Raw genomic sequence first — 27,629 nt, 5'->3', positions numbered from 1 at the left:
CCAACCTGCTCCGTGAAGTCTCTTTGGCTACACCATCTGTTTTAGCTGCCAGCAGAACAAAACAAAACAACAACCAAAAAAAAACCTCTAATTCTGTGGGTCTTAAAACAGCGCAGGTTTTACGTAGTCACATCTGTAATCACAGCACTCAGGAGGCTGAGGCAGGAAGACAAGGTATTCAAGGCTAGCCTTGACTGTGTAGCAAGTCCGGGCTGCCCTGGAATTCATGTGGCCCTGTCTGAAGAAACAGTAATAAGGGCTGGAGAGATAGCTCGCTGTTAAACACTGGCTGCTCTGTCAGAGAACCCAGCTTCCGTTCCCGTACAGTGAATGGCTCACAATCACCTGTAAGGCTAGTCCCTGAGGATCTGACACCCTCTCCTGGTCTCCTGGGGTACTAGACACAACGAACAGCAGCAGCAATAGCCAGAGTTGAAAGCAAAAATAATTTCCTGGGTGCCTCCCCAGAGCCTGGAGATTTTGTTACCCAGAATGCCTCATTTTCTTTAAACACTTAGAGACTGGTAAGCTTGGTCCTACAGCATTCAAATCCATTTCCATGGCCTTGAGACTGGACAGGCCTTGACTGCTGGAGCCCATCTTGGGCTGCTGTCCACACCTATTGAAAATCCTCCCACACTCTACAAGTCAGAGAGGCTATGTACAGTGTCTGCTGCCCGAACCAATGTAGGGCTGACCGGAATAAAGGTTTCTAGTGTGGTTTGATGCCTCCAGAGGAGGTGCTATCTAAACTCACAGCGCTGTGATTCTTTTAACAGACCCCCAGAACATGGATGTAGAATACACAGAAGTGGAAGTGTCCTCCCTTGAGCCTCACCAAGGTAAGCAGCCCTCGCCAAGTGAGCCGAGCCCACATTAGGCTCTGGGCTTAGATGTAGATACCACATGAGATGCTGTGTACAGTCAGAATTGTCTCTTGGAATGGACATGGTCTTCTGTAGACCTACTAGGTGTGCCTAAGTCTGGAGCTATAAAACTGTGATTGTACTCTGCTTACTCACTGCGGGCCAGGCAGGGACTAAGAGCTGAGCACTCTTCTCTGGAAGAGTCTATGGGAGACTATAGTTTCCTATCCCCCGCCAAGTGTTCAGGCTTTCTTTCAGAGGCCAGCCCCTGCTCAGATGCACCTAGAAAAGTTGTCTGTGTGGACCAAACGTGTGTCAATCAAATGCATGCATAAAATGGAGAATATGGGGCTGGAGAGATGGCTCCATGGCTAAGAGCACAGACTGTTTGTTCTCCCAGAGAAACTGAGTTTGGTTCCCAGCATCTGTATCGGGTGGCTCACGACCACCTGTAACTCCAGCTCCAGGGGAATCCAGCGTCCTCTTCTGGTATCTGCAGACATGGCACTCACATTTGCACAGAGCCCCTACCACCGCTACCACACACAACAGATGGTGATGATGGTGGTAGTGGTGGTAGTGGTGGTAGTGGTGGTGATGGTGATGATGAGGGTGTGGACGATGTATATGTTACTTTGTTGCTGTGACTAAATGCCTGACAAGACCAATTTAAGGGAGGAGAGGTTTGTTTGCTTTGCTATTGGAAGCAATACAGTTCTTCACAGCACAGAAAGTATGATAACTCAGACAGGTTTTTAGATACTGTGTCCAGGGAAAGCAATGAATTCTGGGTCTCAGCTACATCTGTCCTCTTTATGCAACTTGGGACCACAGCCCATGACAAGTGTCAACCACATTTAGGATGGCTCTTTTCACCTCCATTAGCCCAATTTAGACCATACACAGAGAGAGGGGGGGGGCACCACGCGTGCAATTCTAAATCCAGTCAAATTGGAGATTACCCATCACAGAGGCCTTTCCTCCTTAGGGGGACGTTTGGGGAAATAGAGTCCTTTCCGTGTGACATGAGATCTGTGCCTTAGCTTTTTTTGTTAGGTGTGTGTGGTTCACTCAAGGGCAAGCTGCCCATAAGTCCATATCTGATTCAGTGCTGGGAGACAGACGCACAGTAGGTGGGTTACAGCAGATCTCAGCCGTTCTGAGCACCAGAAACAATACCCATCTCCCAACCCTTCTCCATCTTGGCCCACCCTTGGGCTGCTGTGTGCTTCAAAGGAAGCAGCCATCCCAAGCCTTCCGGCCCTTGGGAAGCTCCCTAGGACTGCTGCCATCTGTCTGCCTTTGCGTTGTGCTGGGTTCTCAGCCAAGCAACCCTGGGCAGTTTTCCAGGCTGGGCCTGCCAATCATTAGCTGGAGCCACTTGGTGATGGTGTCCTGAAGCCACCTCTTGCTCGATGATTTAGGACCAGTTCTGGAGTTTCTCTTCCATCTCTTACTTACCGAGCGTGGTTCCAAGTGCCCTGTCAGCAGTTATAGATGTGAAACTTTCCAATCAGTAGACATGTCCTGTGCAACACCACTGACACATCCCTGTGATCTCCGGTCAGAGCTGCCTCCAGAGGTGTGGACTGGAGACTTTAATGTGCTTTGCTGTATGGGCATGGGTGGTGTCCTGACTGGACCTGAGGGGTGGGGCACGTGGAAGGCCTGATGCTCTTGTCTTTTTTTTTTTTTTTTTTATTTTGGAGTGAAGTGTTTGACTCATTTTGGTAGCTGATAGTGACAGTGACATAAAGATGCCAGCCACTGTGTGAGACACAAAGGCAAGGGTGTTCCCTCCCTGGTGTGCGTGTAGTCTAAGTGGGAGCTGGGAAAACTAAAGAATAGATGGTATCAGGTGATTTTAAGTGCTGTGGATGGGTAGAGTGGGCTGCAGTAAGGGGATGCTTTCTCTCACCTTCGCTGAGCCATGCAAGAGGGCCTCCTTGAGAGCCGTTAATTAAGCAGGGGCTGAAGGTTGTAAGCAAGGCAGCTGCAAGGAAGACAGTTGATTAAGGGTGGGGCTGGTTAGAAAGACACAGGGAATGGAAAGGGTAGTTTTGGCAGGTCACAGCTAGCTAGCTCATTTAGTTTGGTCTGAAAGGGTTGCTGGGTGTGTGGTGCGTACCCACACTCAATCCCAAAGCATGGCTGTGTGACACAGGAGGACCAAGAGTTCAAGGCCATCCTGAGATACATGAGACCCTGTCTCAAAAGCATCAGAAAGGAGGCTCATGTGTCTGCAGAGACAGAAAGGATGGAGTTAGGAGGACAGGGTGATGCTGGAGCACATGGGGCCCCAAGGATTTCAGTCCTATTCTAAACGGATAAGGGAACATAAGGGAACATTTCTGGAGGCTTCAGGCTGGGCAATGGCTGGTTCTGAGCTCCTTCTTTAAAAAAAAATTCTTAGGGACTCTGGAGGAGTTCAGTGGATAGATAGGGAGGCCTTATCTTGTCAGTGTAAGGACTGGAGTGTGGGTCTCAAGAACCCACATAAATACTGAGTGAGTGTGATGGCCCTCCTGTAATTCCAGTATTCCTCAAAAAACAGACAGGGGCTTCCCAGGGCAAGCTGGCTAGCTAGACCAGCCATGTCCACATTCAGCCTCCATGAATATGGTGAAGAACTGTTGTTTGTATTGATACTAGATTTTTTTTTCCATACACTATATTCAGTTTTGTTTTGTTTTGGAGACAGGGTTTCTCTGTATAGCCCTGGCTGTCCTGGAATTCACTCTGTAGACCAGGCTGGCCTGGAACTCAGAAATCTGCCTGCCTCTGCCTCCCGAGTACTGGGATTAAAGGCGTGTGCCACCACCACCCGGCCATTCTCTCTCTCTCTCTCTCTCTCTCTCTCTCTCTCTCTCTTACTCTCTCTCTCTCTCTCTCTCATTAGAAAAAAAACAGGCATCCGTAAAAAATGAGGTAAAACACAATACAATAATGAACAAACCAGAATAGAGGAAATCAAAGAAAAGCTAAGGAATACACACACACACAGACACACAACCACACACACATACACGCAATCACACACACATGCATACATGCACACACAGAAGTCCCATAGAGTCACAAATCTGGGGAACTATTGAGAAAGATTCCCAGTCTTTCTCAGACCTCCATACATGTTAGTCCTCCCAAGACATACAACCACTGCACACATACCATACATACATACATACATACATACATACATACATACATACATATATACATACAAAAGCAAACTCAGGACCATCAAGGAAGTGGCCTGAAGAAGAACAAGACAGATGTGCTATCACTGTGCAAGAGATAGTGGGTGCCAGAAATGGATGGTGTCTAGGTGCACATCTGAGATCCATCACAGCTCGTGGCCAGGATTGGGGAGCCAGAGTCCCTATATTTCTTGCTGGAGTAGCTGCATGGACGGCTGTGGTGTTTGAGGATAAGATCCGGTTTGACTGGGTTAAGTCTAAGATGCCGGTGAGACACCCTAGAGTAGGAAGCTCAGGGGTCTGGAGCTCAGAGGCAAGCCAGGACAGATGAAACTGTAGAGTGATCAGTATCAGCTGTCACTGGTCCAGCCTGGGCTTCGACTGCATCCTGGGCTTGCCAACCCAGGTAACATCTTTCTTCTTCCTAGAGGTAAGGGAAGGTGCTAGCTTAAGGGTTGAATGGCAAGATCAGAGCCGGCTACACCATCCTTTCTGTTCTGGACTGCTGCATTCTACCGTGGTGGGGGAACACTGACAGCTCCAGGCACAGGGGACCAAATCCCTGCTCTCTTGTCTGTACAGAACATCCTCAAGTTGCCTGTCACCCCGGGCTCGGATACCAGGCTGAATCCATCCTCCCACAGTGGTCCAGGCCCAGGTCTGGGCAGGCAGCAGCCTGAGGGTTGTGCATGATACTTGTGTGGGAGCGCGTGCCTGTGCGCTGGGAGTTCCGAAAGCTGAAGAGGGAAGAAGGAAGCATCACTGGCCCTGGGAAAGGCTCCATTTCCCTTTTGTTGGGAGAGTGTCCTTGTATCTGGTGTTCTTTTGCTTTCTTGAGAGTGTGGAAGGATTGAATAGAGGAAGTGTGGCAGTTCCTAGAATAGGGTGGGACCGTGGCAATTGCCTCTGGCTTCCCTCGATAGATTCTGCAGCCGTCCCTTGCAGCCAAGCTATCAGTTACATTTCCCAGCTTGCACTAGTTGCCCAGTCAGGGCTCTGGGGAAGATTCTAGAACAAAGGTCGTTTGGGTGGCAAGGGGAACTTAAGAGGATACAAATTGTGTTTCCTCCTTGTTGAAGAAGGACAGTGAGGAACTCAGGTCTGGACCACTGGTGCTGGCCCCTTGTTCTCCCCCAAGCAGGGACAAGGGCATTGATTGCTAGGTGAAGAAAGAAGGGCTTTGTGGGTTCAAGGTCAATGATGACTAAATATGAGCTAGTGCCTGCCAGCCTGGTCCCCTGTTCTCAAGGTCTCTCATCCTACACAATTGGAGGAGGCTATGGGGACCGGGTCCAGATCTAACCCTGGCTGGCAGCTCACCAAGTGGTCACTGCGGATGGAGGAGGACGGGAAGGAACTCATTAAATCCCGATTTGCTGTCTGTTTGCTCCGAGGCTAATTGCTGGGAAAACCCCATGACGTTGGAGCCGTCTCTTTCTCTGTTAGCACAGAGAAAAACAGAAACCAAAATAGAGACCCATCAGGAAACGCCTCTGACAAGCAGAGACAAACAGCTCCTGGCCTGGGCTAGTCTTTAGCAGGCAGCTGCTGCCAAGGAGACATGAGAGGGGGAAGGGCAGTGAGCAGCTGCACCCTGCTCCTCCCCTACCCCCGCCCCCACCCCCTCTTACTGAGCTGGGCAAAACCAGGGGCAAGCATAGACCATGCAGCTCAGTCTAGAAGTGGAAAGCATCCCTTCCTGACTTGAGGTAGGCACAGCCTGAAGCCGCTGAGGTCCAGAGAATATCAAACTGTTGCCAAGGAGACCAGAGAGGTACCTGGAACAGTGGAGTTCACAAGATGTCCAGGCTAACCCCACCCATGTTTGGCTGCCCAGCCCACCCAGCCCTCACCTCACCCTCATCCCAATTCATGTCCCTTCTATCCTAGCTCCTTGTTAGGCTAGGGCAGAGGAAGGTCTAGACTTGCTTCTTATGGACGACATCTTATAGCAGTTATCACGCAGTTATTTTTAGCTGTGTGTGTGTGTGTGTGTGTGTGTGTGTGTGTTGTGTGTTAGGATACACCTGTCTCTGAGTACATGCAGAAGTCATGGACTCTAATTTATGTCAGGTGTCTAATTTATGCTCAGTCTCCCACTACCTTATTCTTTTGAGACAGTCTCCTGCTGATCCTGGATCTAGGCTGGCAGCCAGCCAACCCTAGCAGTCAGCCCTCTTACCTCTGCCCCTAACAATTGCTGGGGTTATAGGTGCCTACAGCTATGCCCCAGATTGTCTGGGATTTGGGTTCAGGATTCCAGCTCAGGTTCTTACGTTTGTGCAGCAAGTGCTCTTACCCACTGAGCCATCTCCCAGCCCTGTGGTATTTGTTTGTTTATTTGTTTGCTTGCACTGGGGCTTGAACCCAGAGCCTTGCACATGCTGAGCTGGTACTGTATCACTGAACCACATCTTCAGCTCATTAACATTCTTGGCACATCTGTCTTCCCTGAAGCCTAGAGCACCTGAAAGCTAGAACCGGATCTACATTTTCTTCTTTAGTGGTTGAGGTCACATAGGAGATGTGTACAGTCGTTAAATGGATCTCTTGGTGTGTAGAAGGCGTCTTGGAGACGCCTGGAGTTTCAGTCTCTGCTTGCATGGGATCCTGTTGTTTCTCAATAGTTCTCTTAGGCAGATGTCTTTACACTGGGGAACTGGGATCTCAGCTACTTTACTGACCTCCAACTCCTGCCTTGGGAAGTGACTTTAATTCCTTCTGCAACGCCTTCATCATTCTGGGTGCCCCAAGTTCTGCTGTGATGATGTGGACCACTCCTGGCCTTTCTCTGTCATACAGGATTTATACAGCCACCCACATCCAGTGTCTAATGAGAAACCTAGACTTTAGTCCCACAGCCTACCTACCAGTCCTGTGGCGTGCTCCTTATTACATAGACAGGAAATCTCAGGAAGGGGCTAACTGTGCCTCGACCTTCTGAAGTTCAAGGTCGGCAATGCTTCAGGGCCTGGGCTGATGCTTTTCCTTCATTACCTTGCAGACAATGCTAGGGATAGCCAAGACTGACTGGAAGACTATGCAAAGCCTGACTGGTGGGGTGGGGTGGAGCCTAAGCTGGGCCTTTGCTCTATAAGACCTTGGGAATCCACCAGGGCAGACAACTGTGGGAACAAAGAAAGCAAGCATGCTTTGGGTAAATGTCACCAAACTGCTCTGGGGTCACAAGAGCCCATGGAACAGCTCAGGGCACAGAAGATGCAAATATTGGGGGTATATATGCATATGGCTGTTGGGGTGATGCTGCAAGAGAAGGAACCGCGTCAGAAATGGAAGGGCTCAGAGGCCAGAGAAAGGAAGAGGTCACTGTAGGAGTGGCCTCACAGCAAAGTGAGAAAGTATCTTTGGTGTAGTTAGAATCCATGTGGGGCCCCAGGCATCTGCAATAAGGACAGCATGTGGCAGGACATCTCAGGCTCTCTGAGGGAGATAGGCAGAGGAGGGGGCTAGCCCAAACCCATCCAGCTGTGCAAGGAGACTTCCTGGTCTTCCCTGCAAGTATCAGAAACCTAGGATGTGTTCCGGTTTTGTCCTGCTTCCTCGGTGTCTCTAGATATACGTATGTCTGTATATACATGAGTGCATTCTCTGTGTGAGTCTGGATACTGTGTACAAGTATGTATAGTGTGTGCATACTCTGTGAGTGTACACAACACCTGTATATACACATCCTTGAACATATTTCAATATGAAATAAACAGGTAGCCTTGTCTTCTATTCTGAAGGTCTAAGCCAGAGAATTATGACACTGGCTATAGGTTCAAGACCATGCAGAGTACACCCGTGTACCTAGGCGTAATGGTGCAGGTCTATAATCCCAGGACTTGGGAGATGAAGGCTGGAGGATCAGGAGTTCAAGACCAGCCTAGGCTATCCAGCAAATTCAAGGCCAGTCTGGGCTACATGAAACTGTTTTAAGCAACAATAACAATACAAACAAAAAAACCCCAACACAGAACAAACTCATGCCAGGCCAGGCCCCAGCGTGCTTCACTTAGATTCTGTAGTGAGCCTAGATGTTGACACCAGAGGCAGGCAGCTCAGCAAGCTCTATCTGTAAGTGGCTGTTGTCCTGTCTGTATGGCTGCTGCTCATGCCAGACTCCAACCCAGACCTCAGGATCCAATTCTAATTCTTGGGATCCACCCCCCCCCCCAACTCCCAGTGGCTGTGAGGCTGTACATAGCAGAGCCCTGATAGGCAGGTCCTGGTAGGGCAGCTGACACAGGGTCTCCGTGGCAGGGAAAGGGGGGTGGGTGACTGGGCTAGGGACTTTGGGTCTGTGCAGAGTCTTCGTGCAGCCGGGCTCTTCACACAGTGGCCTACTGACCTACTTTCAGTGTCTAGGAGCCTCTGGTTAGGTCTGAACTTCTGAAGCTGGGGAATGATGATATACTCGGTGTGGGGCTTCTCGACGGGGCAGCGTTGGGTGTCGGGAAGGTACAGCAGTGGGCTAGCCTGGGGCTCCAAGGCAGCTACTGACCTGTGCCTGGTTCCCTTTCCAGCTCTGGGAACGAGAGCCACAGAGACGGTGTACAGTGAGATCCGGAAGGTCGACCCTAGTGAGTGAGGGGCCCCTGATTCCCAGAGTGGGAGGGTCTGTGCTAGAATCAGTAATGGGGCCTTGAGAGTGGGCAGAGGGGTGGGGGAAAGCCAAAAAGAGCATCAACTCTTTATCACCGTCCCCCAAAACCCTCTTTTGGTTTTTTTGAGACAGAGTTTCTCTGTGTAGGCCTGGCTGTCCCAGAACTCACTCTGTGGACCAGTCTGGCCTCAAACTCAGAAATCCACCTGGTTCTGCCTCCCAAGTGCTGGGATTAAAGGTGTGGGACATCACTTCCCAGCAGAGCATCAACTCTTATATTAGGGTCTGACTCTGTCCCTCCTACCACCCTAAGAATACAGAGGCACAGACAGTCTAAGATCAAGATCACAGAAGCACATCTCTGAGCACCCAGAGCTAGACTCCACATTCCCATCACTGAGCTGCAGTCTTTGGTTAGAGGGAAGGAGCTGGCAGGACGATTTTTCCTCTTACTGGCCTGGGTTCCTGCCTGAGGCCTTGCAAATGAGACAGTCCAGCAAGGAATAAGTAGACTGGGTTGATTAACCTGTAGAAGAAATCTCAGAGAGGAGTGACTCAGAAAGAAGGTTGGGGGAGGGGAGGTATGTAACTGCTTAACAATAAACGTGTACAGAAAGGACAGGATGCTGAGCCTGGTGGTACAGGCCTGTAATCCAAGCACAGGGCAGGGACAACTGGAAAAGCAAGCGTTGGTCGCCCTTGCCTGTATATAAAGTTCAAGAATAGCCTGGCTATGTACATGAGAACTGTATTTAAAAGATGGGGAGGGGGCCGGGCGTGGTGGCACACGCCTTTAATCCCAGCACTTGGGAGGCAGAGGCAGGTGAATTTCTGAGTTCGAGGTCAGCCTGGTCTACAGAGTGAGTTCCAGGACAGCCAGGACTACACAAAGAAACCCTGTCTCAGGGGAAAAAAAAAAGATGGGGAGGGAGGGAGAGAGAAAGAGAAGAAAGAACGAGGGGCTGGATAGAGACTGCTCAGCGGTTAAGAACACAGCGGTTAAGATGCTCTTGCAGAGAGGATGGGATTCAGTTGCTAGCTCCTACATGGTAGCTTGCAGCCATTTTTAACTTCAGTTCCAGGGGATCTGACACCCTCTCTGGCCTCCAGAGGCACTAGAAATGCATATAGTACACATATATACATGCAGACAAAGCATCCATACTATCTGGGGCAGACTGTCCTTACACTCCTCATGGTCTTCACTGCTCATCTGTCTTGATTTGGGTTCCTGTCATCACCAGATCCATTGGAGAATCCAATTCTACGTTAAACCGGCATCTTTGTGTGATGGGGTGGCCCTGGGTGGCCTTGGTCAAACCATGAAACATTCCCAGACTTCTTTAACTGTCACCTTCTCTGTGAAATGAGGGGATGGACTAGATTCCTGGTTAGATTGCCCGATCCACTCCCAGCCCTGAGTGTCTGAATCCTTTAGGTTGAAGAATTTATATTTCTAACCACTCATACAATATTGGCTGAGGAAGCTGGCCTGGGGACTCCAGTTTGAGGGTCAGTCTGTGAGTGCTGTGATTGTGCCACACAGGTCCTGCCCCTAGGGTCTCTCTCACTCCCCCCCCCCCCCCCCGCGCGCGCATCCTGTACTGATCAGAACAGAGACAGCTGAGAGAGAAAATCCAGAAATACCCTGTGTGTGCACAGAGGGTGACAGAAGGTGCGCGTTTGCAGCTGGCGGCTGACTGGGTGTAGGGAAGGCTCTTAGCAGCCGCTCCCCTCACAGTCTTTGCTATATCTTCAGTGGCACCCCAGGACAGGCTGTTTGGGGAAATGGCTCATAGGGCGGAGTTTTGGCTCTGAAACCCCCTTTCCCCTGAGAGATTCAAAGGAAGGCCACTCCCCTAGATAAGCAGAAGGGCTTAGGCAGGACAGCCTCCAAGGAGCAGGTTCCCCTCCCCACCCCCACCCCACCCCCCAGGGAATGGGCCCTTGGAGAGATTTGGGGGAGCTTGACAAAGAAGCAGGAGGGAGCTTGCAAGCCATGAGAGGGGCATGCTGTCTGCAATCTCGGCTTTAGATGCTAAGCTGACCTTCTTTTTCTGTATTGTTATAACATGTACATAAAACTTAATGTTTTAACCATTTCCGAATAGTCAGGTGGCAAATGTGGTGTCCTTTACATCCTTTGATACTGTTGGGTAGCCAGAGTTCTCACCACCCATTTCCCGAATCTCCATCTTCCCAGTCCCTTAACCAATAACTCCATCCCCACCTGCTGCCTGCCCCAGCCGTTGGTCCTCACCATTCTGTGAATTTGGCCCCACCACACCCTGTCTGTGAATTTAGCCACGCTCAGCCTTTTCTCATGTCAAACGAAGAGACTGAGCCAGCGGGTTTGAGCTCTCTTTTAATTGAAACACTTCAAGAGTCCCAGGGTTGCACTGGCAAGAAGGTCAGCAAGCAGGTCAAGGCATTATCACCAAGCCTGACAGCCTGAGTTCAAACCCTGTGACTCACATAGTGGAAGGAGGGGCTGAACCCCGAAAGTTGCCCTCTGACCTCCAGATGAGCATGGCAGCACATGCACCTCACCACCCAGATTAAGTAAATAACTGGAATAAAAATAAATAAATGTGCACCTGGCAGTGGTGGCATATACCTGTGATACCAGTGTTCCTGAGGCAGAGGCACGCAGAACTCTGGGTTTGAGACCAGCCTGGAATATAGACAGCCATAGCTACACAGAGAAATCCAGCCTTGAAAAAAACAAAACAAAAAGAGATAAAAATGTTTAAAAGATTAAATAAGACAGGCATGGTAGAGCTCACCTCTAATTCCAGTACACAGGAGGTGGATCTTTGTGGGTTCAAGTCTAGCTGGGTCTATAAAAACATTTCAGACCAGTCAGAGCAACTAAGCCAAACCAGTTAATTAATTATTAATTAATTAATTAATTAATAATCGTTTCAGGTTCCTGGCATTTGGAAATAGAGAGCAGCCCCTCAGCCTTGGCCCCTCTAGCTCTGTCTGCCTGGACACACCTGGGGTGTAGTCACTTTAAGGGTTAACCCGAGTCTAATCCTCAACTCACCCTCATCTCTCTGTCGACACTCAGATTCTATAGATGTTTTCAGAACTTCCTAGATCTCAGGGTCTGCCTGTCTTCATTTCTCCGGAGTTCGCACTGGCCAGGATCCAGCCTGGACATTTTTCTGTGCCATTGTCATGGAAAGCTCCATAGCTGGGCCCCCTGATGTTGGCTCTGGTCTCGTCCGACAGATGGACAGAGTGACCCTGGCACAGGAACGACTATAAAAGTAGGCAGAAATACACTACAGTGAATCTTGGGAGGGTAAGGGCTGTGATGGGTTTTGTAACTCAAACATTCAGAGCCCCCCTCAGGGTCTGCTAAGTCTCTCTGCAGCCCACTAACACCAGCTTGCCCTAGCAATGGGCTCTTAGGTAAGAACCTCTTAGGCAGAGGCAGGCGGATCCCTGAGTTCAAGGCTAGGCTGGTTTACAGAGGGAGTTCCAGGGCAACCAGGGCTACCCGGAGAAACCCTGTCTCGGAGAAATACAAACAACCACAAATAACAAAACAAAAAGAACACCTCTAGACCTTTGAACGTTGTCCTTTCCTGTTGCTGCGTGAGGCGCTAATGCCAGCCTGTCCCCTGGCTGAGTGTGAGCGGTGAGGGGAGGGCAGGCATTCTCAGAACTAACAAAGTAGAGATAAACAAACTCTATGCCTGTGATGCTAGCGCTTTCGCGCTTTCGAGGAGGAAACTATGCTTTCCAAGATGGGGAGTTCAAGGCCATCCTCGGGTAAATAGAAAGTCCAACTCCAACCCAGGCCTCTTGAGACCCTATTCAAATGAGAGAGAGAATGAGAGAGAGAGAGCAAGAGAGGAGCCAAATCTAGAGAGGCCAAAGGGAAGGAAAGAATATGCGTTGGTTGTAATCAGAACAAGTAAGAGGCCGTTCTTCAGCAGTAATCTGTGGGTTTTGTTTTTTATGTTATTGGTTTAATCTTCAGTTTCCGTGGAGGAATGAGGCCAATGCTGTTGATGGTCACCACCACCCACCCCATGATTGACTGATTGATTGATTGATATTGGGGATGGAAGCCAGTCCTCCTGAGTATCTGCCCTTGAGTCACATTTCTGGGTCTTTCCTTGTCGCTTAGATGCAAACTTAATCTTTCAGCATTCTAAAAGTTATTTTCCCTTTTAGTTAAAAAATATTAGCCGGGCTATGGTGCATACCCCTTTAATCCCAGCACTCAGGAGGCAGAGGTAGTCGGATCTCTGTGAGTTCGAGGACAGAGCGAGTTCTAGGACTGCCAGGGCTGCACAAAGAAACGCTGACTTAGCCGAGCGTGGTGTTGCACGCCTTTAATCCCAGCACTTGGGAGGCAGAGGCAGGCGGACTTCTAAATTCGAGGCCAGCCTGGTCTACAAAGTGAGTTCTAGGACAGCCAGAGCTACACAGAGAAACCCTGTCTCAAAAAAAAAAAAAAAAAAAGAAAAGAAAAGAAAAGAAAAGAAAAGAAAAAGAAAAAGAAAAGAAACTCTGACTTGAAAAAGAAAAACAAAAACCTTCATGTATGTACCGTTGGTGCCTGGTACCACAAAGGCTGGAAGACAGAGTCAGATACTCTGGGACTGGAATTACGGGTGTTTAGTTGTGAGTAGCCACAAGGGTGCGGAGACTCGAACCTGGGTCCTCTGCAGAAGCAGTCAGTGTCCTTATCCACTGAGCCACCTCTCTAAGCCTTTACGTCTTCTTTTATATTACTTTCCTGAGGTTAGAATTCACAAGCCTCAGTCAGTGGCTCTAGTTCCAGTTTATGAATGAATCACCTTAACCAGAAGAGGGAACCGTTAAGTGTGTGTCTCTCAGGGCACAGCGGTGAACTGTAAGAGAGAGTAGGCCAGGCCGAGGCTGTATACATTTCTGTCTGTCACTTAACTCTGGACTCCATTGACCTCAGACTTCATGCGGGATAATCTGTGATATGCCTGAGCTCTAGGGGGTTTCGTTTCATGGTGGTGGCCTGCAGTGCTGGAGAGTCGGCCCGCAGGACCTCAGGCCTGCCAGTTAGATGTCTGTCCACTGAGTCACACCCCCAGCTCAGCACACATGCACGGTTGCTACAACCTGGTGTAGGGAGAGCAGTCCTGATGAGTCTGGTGAGTAGGAGTCAGGGATGCTATGAAACATCTCGTGGTACAGTCAGTCTCGGTCAAGAGTTCCCAGCCCAGAATGTCAGCAGGATGAACACAGAGAAGCCCTGGCTTAGAGGACACCAGCTTCTATGCCTGTCCACCAGGAGAGCTCCCTCAGACACCAGCTCTTGCTTTCTCTGTGTCCACCTCAGGAGCTGACCAGGGCACCTGGTCCCACCCACACCTCTGGCCTGTAAAGGAAACCAAGTCTTGCTCTCAGCCCCAGCTCTGTATCAGTTGGGCACCCCCACTCCCCACCCAAGCGTCAGCTACTCCACCCCTCTTCACCCTTGCTTTCTCTTTGTGTGGAATTCAGACTTCCAGGATCTTTTCCTTTCATCTTCTTTTCCAGTTCCTCCCTACCCCATCTCCTTTTCTTTCCTTTTCTTTAAGACAGTTCAGTTAACCTCCAATTCATAACCTTCCTGTGGCAGCCTCTCAAATGGTGTCATTACAGTTGTGCACCACCAGACCCAGCTCAGGATGTGTGAATGGGGCTGGGGGCGGTGGGAAGCGAGTGGGCAGAAATCCCTCATCTTTCTCACATTCCTTACTGCCCCTTACCAAGAGGATAGCCATGACAGGAAGTACCATCAAGAAAGAACCTGACCTGGACATCATGGCACTTGAAAGGCTGAGGCAGGAGGATTGCTGCAAATCTGAGGCTAGACTGGGCCAGGATTAGACCCTACATCAATTTAAATTAAGGAGAAGAGGCCTCTCAGCAGGAAGCCACCATGTCTAAGGGTGGAACACTCTCTGGTCTCTGAGCCCTGGGCTTCATCTTGCCCTCCCTCCCCCTGTACCCCCTCCCCCCATTCCTAGAACTCTGAGCAATAAATTTCTGTTGTTTCTACATTTAAAAAGGAAAAAATAGGAGCAGGGGTGGGGGTGGGGGTGGGGTCCTGGCTAAGTCCTCTGAAGGGAGAGAAGAACACTTGAAAGTTGGTTCCCACCCATCCTGTGTGGCCCAAAGCCAGCTGGGCCAGCAGGTACTGCCAGGGTGGCACTTCCTGCCTGAACACGCAGGAGGGGAAAGTACCTTACGCCGTGCCCCATCGTGTAACATTACCCACCAAAGAAACAGTCTCCAAGTGGGCCCAGACTTGCCTGCCATCAGTCTTGCCTTCTCCCATGCAGAGTTTTGTTTTTTGGTTTGTGAGGTTTGTTTTTTTTTTTTTTATATTTATTTACTTATTTATTATATGTAAATACACTGTAGCTGTCTTCAGACATTCCAGAAGAGGGCATCAGATTTCGTTACGGATGGTTGTGAGCCACCATGTGGTTGCTGGGATTTGAACTCGGGACCTTTGGAAGAGCAGTCGGCGCTCTTAACTGCTGAGCCATCTCACCAGCTCCTGTGTGGTTTTTTGTTGTTGTTGTTGTTGTTTTTGTTTTTTGTTTGTTTGTTTGTTTTTCCGAGACAGGGTTTCTCTGTGTAGCCCTGGCTGTCCTGGAACTCACTTTGTAGACCAGGCTGGCCTCTAACTCAGAAATCCACCTGCCTCTGCCTCTGCCTCCCCAATGCTGAGATTAAAGGTGTTCATGCGCCACCATGCCTGGCTGCCATGCAGAGTTTTAACACGTCACATTTTGTTTCTGCTTCTGGAGAACGTGGGCTGGGTGGGGGAGGCCGGGACATGGGGTTCTTCTCCCCTGTGGAGACCTGGGCCAGGAGGAGCTGTCATGGCCTCCCTCGGTGTGTGGAGGCTGACAGAGTGGCTGCTCGGTGCCTGGGCTGATGTACAGATTTTTTGAGAGGCCAACTGCCTTTGTCCCGCTAGAATAGAAGAGGGGCCCCTTTGGGACAGCGGTTCCTGTTCCCTCTAACTAGGAACAATGGAATATTATATGACAGGGTTTGAAGGGGAAGTAGACTTGGGGAAAGCAGGTTTTTATTTGTTTGTTGTTTTGTGACAGAGCCTGGAACTCTTGGTAATCCCCCTGCCTGGCAGCTTGACTGCTGGATTTACAAAGAGAGCTACCACACAAGGCTCAAAGGGTTTTTTGTTTGTTTGTTTCTTAGGATTTTTTGGTTTTGCCTTCTATCTTTCCACCTCTTCTTCCTCTGTGTCTCTGCCTGTCTGTCTGTCTGTCTCTCTCTCTCTGAGGATGACCTTGAACTCCTGATCCTCCTGCCTCCACCTCCCTAACACCAGACTTTATAAGCCCCGTGCTGCCACACCAATTTCTATGATACTGGGGGTCAGCCCCAGGGCTCCATGTGTTCCAGGCAAGCACTTAACCAGCTGGCCTGCACCCTTGTTCTTGGCTTTCTCGCCATGACCTTTACCATCTGTAAGAGCAGCCACCAACCCCTAACCCCCTACCCTGTCCCCACCCCTACCCTGCCCCCAGCACATGGGAACTTTTTTCCCAGAGAGCACATGAGGTATTCATTGCTGCTGTTTCCACCAGACCTGGAGAATCAGCCCCAACACAGAGTCAGTCCCTGGGATGGGCGGGAGAGTCTGACTCTGTGCGAAGAGGCAAATCCTACCCCAGCCTCCCATCTGGTGGTGAGGCTCCTCTTCCAGTGATGCAGGCAGTGATGTGATCCTTCCGTGCAGAGCTTCCTGCTCTCTCACTCTCTCCACTTCCAGGCTTTTGTCAGAGGCCATGGGCATAACAACGGTGGCCTGGCTGGGCAGCCGGGCACAGTGTGCATTCTGACAAAAGGATGCGTCAACTTGAGCCTCATATGGGAAAGGGAAATTGCAGGCTCTGCTCTTAGTCAGTTTGGCCATGGATGCCAAGAGCCTGAGTTATCCTCCTCCTCCTCTTCTTCTTCCTCTTCCTCCTCTTCTTCCTCTTCTTTCTCCTCCTCCACTTCTTCTTTCTCCTCCTCCTCTTCCTCCTCCACCTCTTCTTTCTCATCCTCCTCTTCCTCCTCCTCTTCCTCTTCCTCCTCTTCCTACTCTTCTTCCTCCTCTTCTTCTTTCTCCTCTTCCTCTTCCACCTCCTCCCCTTCCATCCTTACTCCCAGGAATGGGCAGACAGTGTAAAATCAACTGTGAGAATAGATTTGCTGCCAAAGATATTGGCAACATTATTTACTTAAGACAGCAAAATCCTGGACAGAACCTCTTTTGTTTTTAAGTTTTGTTTATGTGTATGGGGGTTCTGACTGTGTGCGAGTCTGTGTAGCATGTGTGTGCCTGGTGCCTGAGGAAGCCAGCAGAAGGTGTCAGATGCCCTAAGACTAAAATTATAGACAGTTGTGAACCACCATGTAGGTACTGGAAATCGAATCTGGGACCTCTGGAAGGGTAGCCAGTGTCCTTAACCACTAAGCGATCTCTCCAGCCCCAGAACCTAGCTTTTTAAAGTTAGGAACCTGGTTAAGCAATCAGCTGTGTAGCCACTTAACTTGACGGTGTAGCTACTTGGACAGTGGCATTTAAGAAAGGTCATGAGCCAGGTGTGGTAGCGCACGCCTTTAATCCCAGCACTTGGGAGGCAGAGGCAGGTGGATTTCTGAGTTCGAGGCCAGCATGGTCTACAGAGTGAGTTCCAGGACAGCCAGGGCTACACAGAGAAACCCTGTCTCGAAAAACCCAAAAAAAAAAAAAAAAAAAAAAAAAAAAAAAAAAAAAAAAAAAGAAAAGAAAACAAAAGGAAAGAAAAAGAAAGGTTATGAAAGTTCTTACAAAACCACACTGCATGAAAGGATGGGGTGGAACACATCACAGGCCTATCGCCCTAACTTCCCCTGACCCTCCCCAACAGTCCACTCAGAACACTGCTAGGGGACAGTGGAAGGGACCAAAAGTGGGTGGAGGGTGGAGCAGAGATCACTTTTATTTGCAACTTTCTAATTTTCTGTTTTCTATTTTTCTCTACTAATTAAAAATCTTTAAAATGCCACACAAGAAGCTGCACTTCTTCGATCCCGGCACTCTGGAAGCAGAGGCAGGTGGATTTCTGGGAGTTTGAGGATACCTTGGATAGTTTTGAACAGATAGCTCAAGGACACCCAGGGCTACATAAAGAGCTCCTGTCTTTAAGAAAAGAAAAGCCACAGTGGGGGTGTAGTTGGTAGAATGCTTGCCTAGCATGCACTGGGCCCTGGACTTCATTCTTAGCACCCCATGAACTGTGTGGTGGTTCATGCCTATAATTGGGAAATGGAAGTCTCAGAAACTCAAGGTTATCCTGGACTACATAGTAAGTTAAAGGGCTAGCCTGGCCTACATGAAGCCCTACTTAAAAAAAAAACAAAACAAAAAACAAAAATCAAAGCTAGCACACAAAAAGGTCAAATGACGTTCCAGGGACTCTACATGCCTATCTCATGGCTGAGAAGATCCCAGGGGCTTGCCTAGAGACAAAAGGCCATCAGTAGATGGCCTGAGACCCCCTTATACACTAGTGTTCTGTCCCGTCCCCAACCCTCCTCTATATCCCCCCTTTGCCATTTGCCACTTTGCACATTTCCAGCAGCAGATCCAGTGTGAAGCTGCCCTACCTCGCACGCTCACCTTTGTGCCGTCTTTGTTTTGCAGATCTCATGGAAAACAGATACTCTGTAAGTACACACGTCACACACACTACGTTAAAAATGCACCCATGAAGCTTGGTAGTAGCTCATACCTGAATCACCACACTGAGGAGTGTTGTGGACGTTTGAGGCCTTCCTTGGCTACAGAATTCCCTTTCAGGACTGCAGTATGTGGCTGTTGCTGTTGCTTTACAAAGGTGTTCTATAGAACAACGAACTATTTCCCAATTTGTCCAGGGTCTGCTTTCTACTAATTCTCGCCAGCACCTTGTTCTAACCTGGCCCATTTGAGACCAGGAACCGTGGCATCCTCTGGCAGTCTAAGCCAGTTCCAGTACTGATTCTCCTGTCTATACCGTTACAGCTCAGTCTATATAGGGAGAGGGACCATGGGAATCCTCCCATGTCGCTGGGAGTCTTTCTGCTCTTTTAGTAAGAAAGAGTCTCGGGCATAGTGAGCGACACACACTTGAGAGAGGAGCTTGTGTGCAAGACCAGTTTGGACTGCATACTAAGTCCCTGGTGAGAGAGGGAAGGGGAGAGGAAAAGGAAGGAGGAAGGGGAAGAGAAGAGAGATGAAGAGAGGAAGGGTAGGGAGATAGGGCAGTTGGCCACATACTTACACAAGGATCTGGGTTTAATCCTAGAACCCAAAGTGAAAATTTCAGTTGTAGTGGCAAACATGTGAGATCCCAGTCCTGGGGAGATGAGGACAGGTCCCTGGGGCTTGCCAACCTGCATGGTGAGCCTAAGGCCAACGAGAGACCCTGTTGAAAGAAGGGAAGGAGGAAAGGAAAGGAAAGGAAAGGAAAGGAAAGGAAAGGAAAGGAAAGGAAAGGAAAGGAAAGGAAAGGAAAAGAAAAAGATGAATGGTTCTTAAGGAATGACGTCTGAGATTGCCATCTGGCCTCTATATGCACGTAGACACACTCACAAAGGAACATTTGTACACAGGCATGTGCACGCACGCACGCACGCGCGCGCGCACACACACACACACTCACACACACAAAAGGATGTACAATAAACTCAGGAGGGAGGGAGGGAGGGAGGGAAGGGGTTTAAGTTCAACCCATTCATAACCCACTGCCTTCCGGTTCCCAGCCTGTCTGTGGGCACCCAGCAGCACAGGGGTTAACAGGGCAGCTATTATCTTCAAAAATAAGGAACTGGCCTCTGAACTGGTCTTTTGGGTCTGGGAGAAACTTCCAGCAAGACTTCTCTGTAGCCTTCAGTGGGGCCCTGGCTTCCTTTGTTTTGCTGGGTCTGAATTCTTGCTAAACAGAGCTCATTATGCTCTGGACAGACAGGAAGGCGCTGACATTCTCTGTGGGGATGAAGGCTGTCTGTTTAAGGCGAAGAGGAATGAGGTGAACAGCTTCCCTAGCTGCACCCACCCAGGCTGCTGAGAGCACTGTTGTGTGGAAGGGGCAAGGGAGCCTGTTTCATAGACGAAGAAATGGGGGGCCTGCCTTGCTAAAGCATCCAGAATCCCTGAGAAGCAGAAACAGAGGTCACGTCTCCAAAAGCCCTGGCCTGGGCTTTGTCCTCACTGTTAAGAAGTGACACAAGCCAGGCTTGGTGGTGCTTAGCTGCAGTAAGTGATCTCTGTGAGTTCAAGGCCAGTCTGGTCTACAATCCTTTAGCCCTGAGTTCCAGGACAGTCAGGGCTCTGTTACACAGAGAAACCTTGTCTCAAAAGGAAAAAAAAAAAAAGTGACTGTCTCCCAAGAGGTGAGAATAATGACAAGCTTGCTCCACAGGCAGAGTAGGACCCTGATTAAGAAAAAAAAAAAAAAAAGTTCACTGGCTGTTCCCATGGCCGTGTGTATCTGTGGCCACCCAAGGCAGGGCTGCGGGCCAGCCGTCGGAACTTTGCCGAACCAACCTAGTTACTTTGTCTTCCACCCAAAGGGGCTCTCTGGACAAAGGCTCTGAACTCCAGGCCAGTGGCAGAATGGCTTTCCCTCAGCCCCCAAAGTCTACTCTGGTCGCAGGGTGCTCCCAGTACTTGGGCTAGCCCTACCTCCAAAATAATAAAACCATCTGGCAGGAACTCAGGGCTTCCCAGTCGTTGAGAAGTGAATTTTGAATCTTGAAGCAAATAACTTTTGTTTATGAAAGAAGCATGCAGCGCTTCCCTAATAACCAGCCAGCGTGGGTCAGAAGAAAATGAACACTGAATTGCTCGGCAGGGAAATGGGAGGGGCTTCCTTCCTGAAATCAAACCTGGCAATCATTCCTCGCTTGTTTAATGGCCTGAGGAAATATCTGGACAATGAGACAGCCACTTAGCCAGCTACGAGCTTGGTATTGTTTGACTTGCTCCAATGGCACAGGCTGACTTCACTTTTTCCTCTTGCCATTTTTTGCCTTGTTTATAAACCGGGTTTGTGGCCCACGCAGACAGATAACGTGGAAGAGAACACCCTGTGCTTAAAAGAAAGAGCTCGAATCTGGACCTATGCGAAGGTCTCCAGATGGTGGGCAGAACCCCTGACTCTTACCGGTTGGGAACAAGACAGTGTCAGTGATGGGGTCCCTTCCCCACTCCCCAGGACCAGCAGGGAGATGAGTTGTCACAGGACCTGCTCAGGAGTGGGGCTGAGGCTGCTGCTGAAGAACGGGGTCCCACTTCTACAATCTTCTTGTGGGTGACTTCCTCAAACCTAAGCACCACTGCCTGTAAAGTAGAAATGGTGATGGTAGTGGTGATGCGGATAATGATGGCGATGGTGGTGATAGTGATGATAATGATAGTGAAAATGACGAAGTAACATCTGCCCACTGGGATTTTCTTAAGGGTTAAATGAGACTCTGCAGACTCAAGCCATCACAAAAAAGCCACTGTCTCCTTTAATGATCTTTTCCTCAAGCACTCTGGTAACAGTGGATACGGTTAAGAGATTTACTTTATTGGCTCTGAAATGCAACACACACACACACACACACACACACACACACACACACACACACACACACACGAAACTCAAAGCCTAGGATTCATCAAAGCCAAAGCTTGACATAGGCCTGGGAGAACCATATACAGAATTATCCTAACTAGCTGCTTAGTCTGTATGTAAGGTTCCGTCTTCTCATCAGTTACCATTTTTATAAAAAGGGTGTCTGTGTGTGTGTGTGTGTGTGTGTGTGTGTGTGTGTGTGTGTGTGAGAGATGCAGTCAGGATAATGTCTGAGAGTCCATCTCCCTCTCCTGTGGGCTTCAAGGTTAGAACTCAGGCACATCTTCAGGCTTGTGCACTCTTGCCTGCGGAGTCATCTCTCCCAGCCCCATTTCCACGATCTGCAAACTGGGTGACTTCTCACCTGCATTTCTGCAGGGATTAAGAGAACACTCAGCTCGTTCCTGATAGACTGGAAGTGCTCACCCTGAGAACTCTTTAGAAGTAGGAGTCAGGGACCCGGGCAAGGAGGTGGAGTCAGAAAGGTCTTTGGGGTTACTGGGGGACGGAGGGGGGAGGGGGTATGGGGAGATGGGGGGGGAGCACAAGCTGAGCAGAAGCAGGGCAGATCCAGAGCTGACAGCTGGCTTCTGACTAAAGCATAACAAGTCCGCTCCTCACTGAGAGTGTGTTAACTTTCACGTTTAAGTCCCCAGACCCTGCTGATGGACTAGCCCTTCCTGTCTGTGAGCTTGGTCCCATTATCCAGTGCCGTTTTCCCTAAGAGAGGGAGAACAGAGGCATCTGGGGAGAGACTTGGTCTGGGGCCTGCAGAAAGGCTAGACACGAGGATCCCAGCTCCTTGCCCTGGAAGAGCGGAGGAAACGGCAGGCAGCAGCTGCCAGTGCTGGCAAACCTCCAGCGCTCTGGGCTCACACGGCTTGCTTGGCCCGTTTGTGCAGTTCCATCCTGGCAAGGGAGGAGCCAGAGTCTTGGTCTCCTAGTTGGGCCTCTCAGGTCTGCATCCTGTGCTAAAAGCCCCAGGCCCAGCCAAACAAAATGGAGAGTCCAGGAAGCCAGCCAGCCTGGCCACAGGTTCCCTACGACGCCAGGCAACCTTTACATCTTCTTTTGCCCCCACCTCTGTTAAGTTCCACTTACAGCAAGGTGTCCTCGGTCCGCAGAGGGTTCTGAACCGTGGGCCTGTGTTTCCTGTTCTTCAGGGCTCTCCTTTTGCAAGGCTCTCAGCTCCCGAATCTCCCAGCCTGCCCAGCTCCTCTGCTTGCAAATTTCTTTCCCCTTTACAAAATCTTAGAAGTCAGTTCAGGTCACTTCTGAGTACTTCAGGAGTGTCCTGGTCAGAATGTGATGCCCCCATGCCTCCAAATTACTTCATCGAAATGTTGATCTGGGATTGATAAAGGGCAGGGAGGTGGCTCAGTGGGTAATCACCTGTGTGGCAATTGTGAGGCCGTGAATTCAACCCCACAATCCACATAAAAGCCAGGCATTGGTAACCCCAGCATTGAGATGGGACGTGGGGAGCCCCTTGAAACTCTTGGGCCAACTAGCAACAGGGAACAATATGAGACGTCGTCTCAGCTGAGCAGTGGTGGCGCAGGCATTTATCCTAGCGCTTGGGAGGCAGAGGCAGGTGGATTTCTGGGTTTGAGGCCAGCCTGGTCTACAGAGTGAGTTCCAGGACAGCCAGGGCTACACAGAGAAACCCTGTCTTGACAAACGAGGGAGAGAGAGAGAGAGAGAAAGAGAGAGAGAGAGAGAGAGAGAGAGAGAGAGAGACCTTATCTCATCCAGAATGGGAGGTGAAAGTACTTGAGGCTCTCCTGATTTCCACATGAACCCCATAGCACAGAACTGAATATGCACACATTGTACACACACACACACACACACACACAAGCAAAATCATTGGTGGACTATGAAATCCTTGGGACAGAGTCTGTCCTCTTCGGGATAGAGATCTGTACTAGGTCAGATAAAGGTCCAGAAACCAGGAAGTGGGTGGTGGGTGACTCAGACTACCATTTGGGGCTATTTTGGTGCTCTTTTGAGACAGGTCACATATGAAGACAGCCCAGGTTCTTCTGAGGATTACTTTGAACTCCTTTTTTTTTTTTTAAAGACTTACTTATTTATTATATGTAAGTACACTGTAGCTGTCCTCAGATACTCCAGAAGAAGGCATCAGATTTCGTTATGGACGGTTGTGAGCCACCATGTGGTTGCTGGGATTTGAACTCAGGACCTTCGGAAGAGCAGTCGGCGCTCTTAACCACTGAGCCATCTCGCCAGCCCTACTTTGAACTCTTGATGGCCCCAAGTGCTGTGTTCTGAACATTTATCTCCACGCCTGGCTTTTTTTTTTTAACTTTTTTTTTATTATTACAGTAGAACATACACAACCTAAAATTAACCACTACATTATTGTAAAGTAGTATCGTTCAAGAGCTGGGGTATGGCTCAGAGATGGAGCAATGCCTCCCCAGCACTTAAAAACAGAGAATTCAGTTGCACGAGTCACATTCATAATGTAACTGTCACTACAATGCACTCTCGATTTTTTTTTCCTTAAATTCTTGTTACATGTTCGTTTGCACACGCATTCAACAGTCAGAGACAGCTTCTGGGAGCTGGTTCTTTTCCTTCAACCTCTGGATCTTGGGACTGAACTCAATTTATCAGGCTTGGCAGTCAGCGAGCCTTTCTACTGAGCCATTTAACCAGCCCTCCAGAACTTTTTTTTTTAAAGATTTATTTATTTATTATATGTAAGTACACTGTAGCTGTCTTCAGACACTCCAGAAGAGGGCGTCAGATCTCATTACGGATGGTTGTGAGCCACCATGTGGTTGCTGGGATTTGAACTCGGGACCTTTGGAAGAGCAGTCAGTGCTCTTAATCACTGAGCCATCTCACCAGCCCTGAACGTTTTTTTTATAAAGGATTTGTATGCCCACACGATTGTGTGTGGAGGACCATGAGGCAAAGAGGGTGCTAGCTGTTGCTTATGACTACCTTTGAAACAGGTTCTCTCGCTGAGCCTGGGGTACATATATTCTCCACTAGACTGGAAACCAGAAAGCCCTAACACTCTGTGCTCCCCTCAGAGCTGGAATTCCAGGCCATGTAGACCAGGCTGGCCATAAACGCACAAAGATCTCCCTCTGCCAGCTGGATGCTGGGACTAAAGGTGTGCACCACCACACCCAGCCACATTTTTTAAGTTAACCAAGTTTTTAAGCTGACCTAAGGACCTAAGATGGCCTGGTGACTCACGTCTACCATCCCAGCACTGAGAAAGCTAAGACCAAAGGACCACTGAGCTGGCCCAGGCTACAGAGTGAGTTTCTGGTTCAAAACACAAAACCAAGGCAGACTAGAGAAGGTGTCTGCTAGCCACAGGTCCAGAGGGAGTTAGGTGTAAGCTCTCTCCTACCTGAGGGTTCCTTCCATTTGATCCCTGTGCAGCACCCATGGGACACCACACTGGGTGCACGTGGGTATCGATGCAGTGGCCTGATACTACAGCAAGAAGGTAGAGGTAGTGACGACAGCCTCTACAGAGCAATCATGGAGAGAAAAGAAGATAGGGGGGGGGGGGAGCAGAAGCTGCCCTAGAAGACGGAGTCCCAAAGGATGGTGGCACAGCTCAGTGCTTTTGTATGTTTGAGTCGAGGTCCCCAATATCCAGGATAGCCTAGAACTGGACTTTGAAGTTGTGATCCTCCTGCCTCTACCTCCTGAGTCCCGGGATTACAGACATGAATCATGTGTGGTGGTAGTGGTGATGCAGCTTAGACCTCAAGCATTACACCCAAGCACCCACATTCTCAGCCCCTTTGGCGTTCTCGTGTGCTGTACTGGTTCAATTTATGCCTCTCTCCTCCGGGGTGATCTCTAGTCCTCAGGGTGTAACCCTAACTCTTGTCTTCTGTCTTACAGAGAACGGAAGGCTCCCTTAATGGAACTTAAGACAGTCAAGGCAGTGCACGTCCCTGGGAGGTCGTCCATGTCCCGAGAAGAGCAGCCGATTCCTGGATTGCGAGAGTCCTGTGCACGTATTTATGAGCCTGTCCCCACCGAAAGCAGTAATCCTTCAGGCCAAGCCATCCAATTTTAAACCCCGCTGCCTTGTTCATGTTGGGTATACAGAGACTCAGAGGCGCTAGTTAATGGCCAGCCTGACCTGTCTTCCTTGTGTTTCGGGGGGTGAAAGGAGGTTCCAGGAGAATAATGCCCTGGAATATTCTGAGGCTGAAATGTTGTGTCTCGGATAGACAGAGTACTTCTCCGTGGGTCCTCCTGCACAGAAGCCCCCTTCTGCTCTGTTGTCAATCACTGGGTTAGTTTTTTGTTTTGTTTTGTTTCTGTTGTTCTCTTCTTTCTGGGTTGATCTTAATCTTTGGAAATACACAGTGCTGCTCAGGTTTGCCTGGTTCCCCTGTGTGACCTTCCCCCCCACACACACACAAAGTCAACCAGCTGACTGGGAGCAATGCTCGTGGAATGGCCAGTCACTTGAAGACAGACCTCAAGCCAGCAATGGCAACTGGAGCGAGCACTTAAAGCGCACCTTGATCTTCCTTTCCGTTCCATGCCGAAGGCCCAAAGAAGAGAAATGGCTGGCTACAACAACTGTTATTATTTTTTTAATAGTAAAAGGAAATATGTACTTTTCTCACTAATTTTTCTTTATTTATTCCCCACTAAAGAAACGGTTTCCTAAGGTCTGAGCTGTTTCCCAGGGTGGGCTAGAGTGGGTGGGCAGGAGCTGCCGACATTTTGTGTACTATACCTAACCCTCCTCGCCTTCTCCGTTTGCCTCAGCCACCCGGCTCCAGGGCCCCTGAGGGGAGTTGTATTAAATAAAATTGATTTTTACTCTTCAGTTATCTGCATTCAAGTGTCATCTACTGGAACAGGGCACATGGCAATAAAGTAAACGTAGGCCTAGGGACTCTCAGTGTGTCCAGTGTCACAGAGAACCAAGCAGTTCTCTTGTCTCCGAGTGGAATCTCACAGGGACCAACAGCCTGGGTAGCCAGAGCCTTTGCACTGTGCTGGGGTCCACTTCAGGTCCTAATGATGGTGAGGCAAGCGCTTCACCAACCTCCCTATTCTCCAACCCCAACCCCACCCCCATTCCCCCACCCCCGTTATGCTTTTTAAGTTTTTCGGTTTTTTGTGTTTTGGGTTTTTTTTTTTGGTTTGGTTTGGTTTGGTTTGGTTTGGTTTGGTTTTTTTGGTTTTTCGAGGAAGGGTTTCTCTGTATAGCCCTGGCTGTCCTGGAACTCACTTTGTAGGCCAGGCTGGCCTCAAACTCAGAAATCTGCCTGCCTCTGCCTCCCAAGTACTGGGATTAAAGGCGTGCACCACCATACCCGGCTAAGTTTTTTGTTTTGCTTTGGTTTTTTTGTTTTTTTTTTTTAAGATTTATTTATTTATTATATGTGAGTACACTCTAGCTGACTTCAGATACTCCAGAAAAGGGCATTAGATCTCGCTATGGATGGTTGTGAGCCACCATATGGTTGCTGGGATTTGAACTCAGGACCTTCAGAAGAGCAGTCAGTGCTCTAACCCACTGAGCCATCTCACCAGCCCCGCTTTGTTTTTTATTTTACGTCATTTTTATTTTATTTTATTTGGAGACAGGGTCTCATTGTGTGCACTTCATTAATTAGTCCAGCCTGGGCTGGACTGACTTCAAACTCACTATATAGCCCAAGCTAGCCCCACACTCTTTTTTTTTTTTTTTTTGGTTTTTTGAGGCAGGGTTTCTCTGTATAGCCCTGGCTGTTCTGGAACTCACTCTGTAGACCAGGCTGGCCTCGAACTCAGAAATCTGCCTGCCTCTGCCTCCCGAGTGCTGGGATTAAAGGCGTGTGCCACCACGCCTGGCTAGCCCCACACTCTTGATCCTCCTGCTTCTCCCTCTCAAAGACTGGACCATCTTTCACTCTTTCGCTGGGTCTTCCTTCCCCTTCCTTCTTCCATTCAACTCTCACTGTCTCTTCTCCACATTAAATGGCCAGAATGGGGGCTGGAGAGATGATGGCTCAGTGGTTAGGAACACTGACTGCTCTTCCTGAGTTCAATTCCCAGCAACCACATGATGGCTCACAACCATCTGTAATGGGATCCAATGCCCTCTTTTGGTGTGTCTGAAGACAGCTACAGTATACTCATATAAGTAAAATAATTAAATAAATCTTTTTAAAAAATGATAAAAAAAAAAAAAAGAGGTTGTACTGGCTGGTTTTGTGTGTCAATTTGACACAAGATGGAGTTATCACAGAGAAAGAGCCTCTCTTGAGGAAATGCTTCCATGAGATCCAGCTGT

At 49.2% G+C, this 27,629-nt stretch overlaps 1 protein-coding gene across 4 annotated transcripts in view; it reads left to right on the top strand.

Moving 5' to 3' along the window:
- Positions 1–26,178, top strand: part of Pecam1 (platelet/endothelial cell adhesion molecule 1) — a 61,069-nt gene extending 34,891 nt beyond the window's left edge. For 2 of the 4 annotated variants that reach the window (NM_001305158.1, NM_001305157.1), the window contains 4 exons: positions 780–842; positions 8,593–8,649; positions 18,367–18,389; positions 25,229–26,178. In NM_001305158.1, coding sequence (NP_001292087.1) covers positions 780–842; positions 8,593–8,649; positions 18,367–18,389; positions 25,229–25,258 — 173 coding nt within the window. In that variant the 3' untranslated portion in view covers positions 25,259–26,178. The remainder of the gene's footprint in view (positions 1–779; positions 843–8,592; positions 8,650–18,366; positions 18,390–25,228) is intronic. The other 2 variants (NM_008816.3, NM_001032378.2) reach the window with 2 other exon arrangements.
- Positions 26,179–27,629: the final 1,451 nt, after the last annotated feature.

This window comes from Mus musculus, chromosome 11 (genome assembly GCF_000001635.26).
Source record: "Mus musculus strain C57BL/6J chromosome 11, GRCm38.p6 C57BL/6J".
Taxonomy (NCBI): domain Eukaryota; kingdom Metazoa; phylum Chordata; class Mammalia; order Rodentia; family Muridae; genus Mus; species Mus musculus.
The sequence above is the reverse complement of the archived record's forward strand: the minus strand, read 5'-3'. Positions and strand labels throughout refer to the sequence as shown.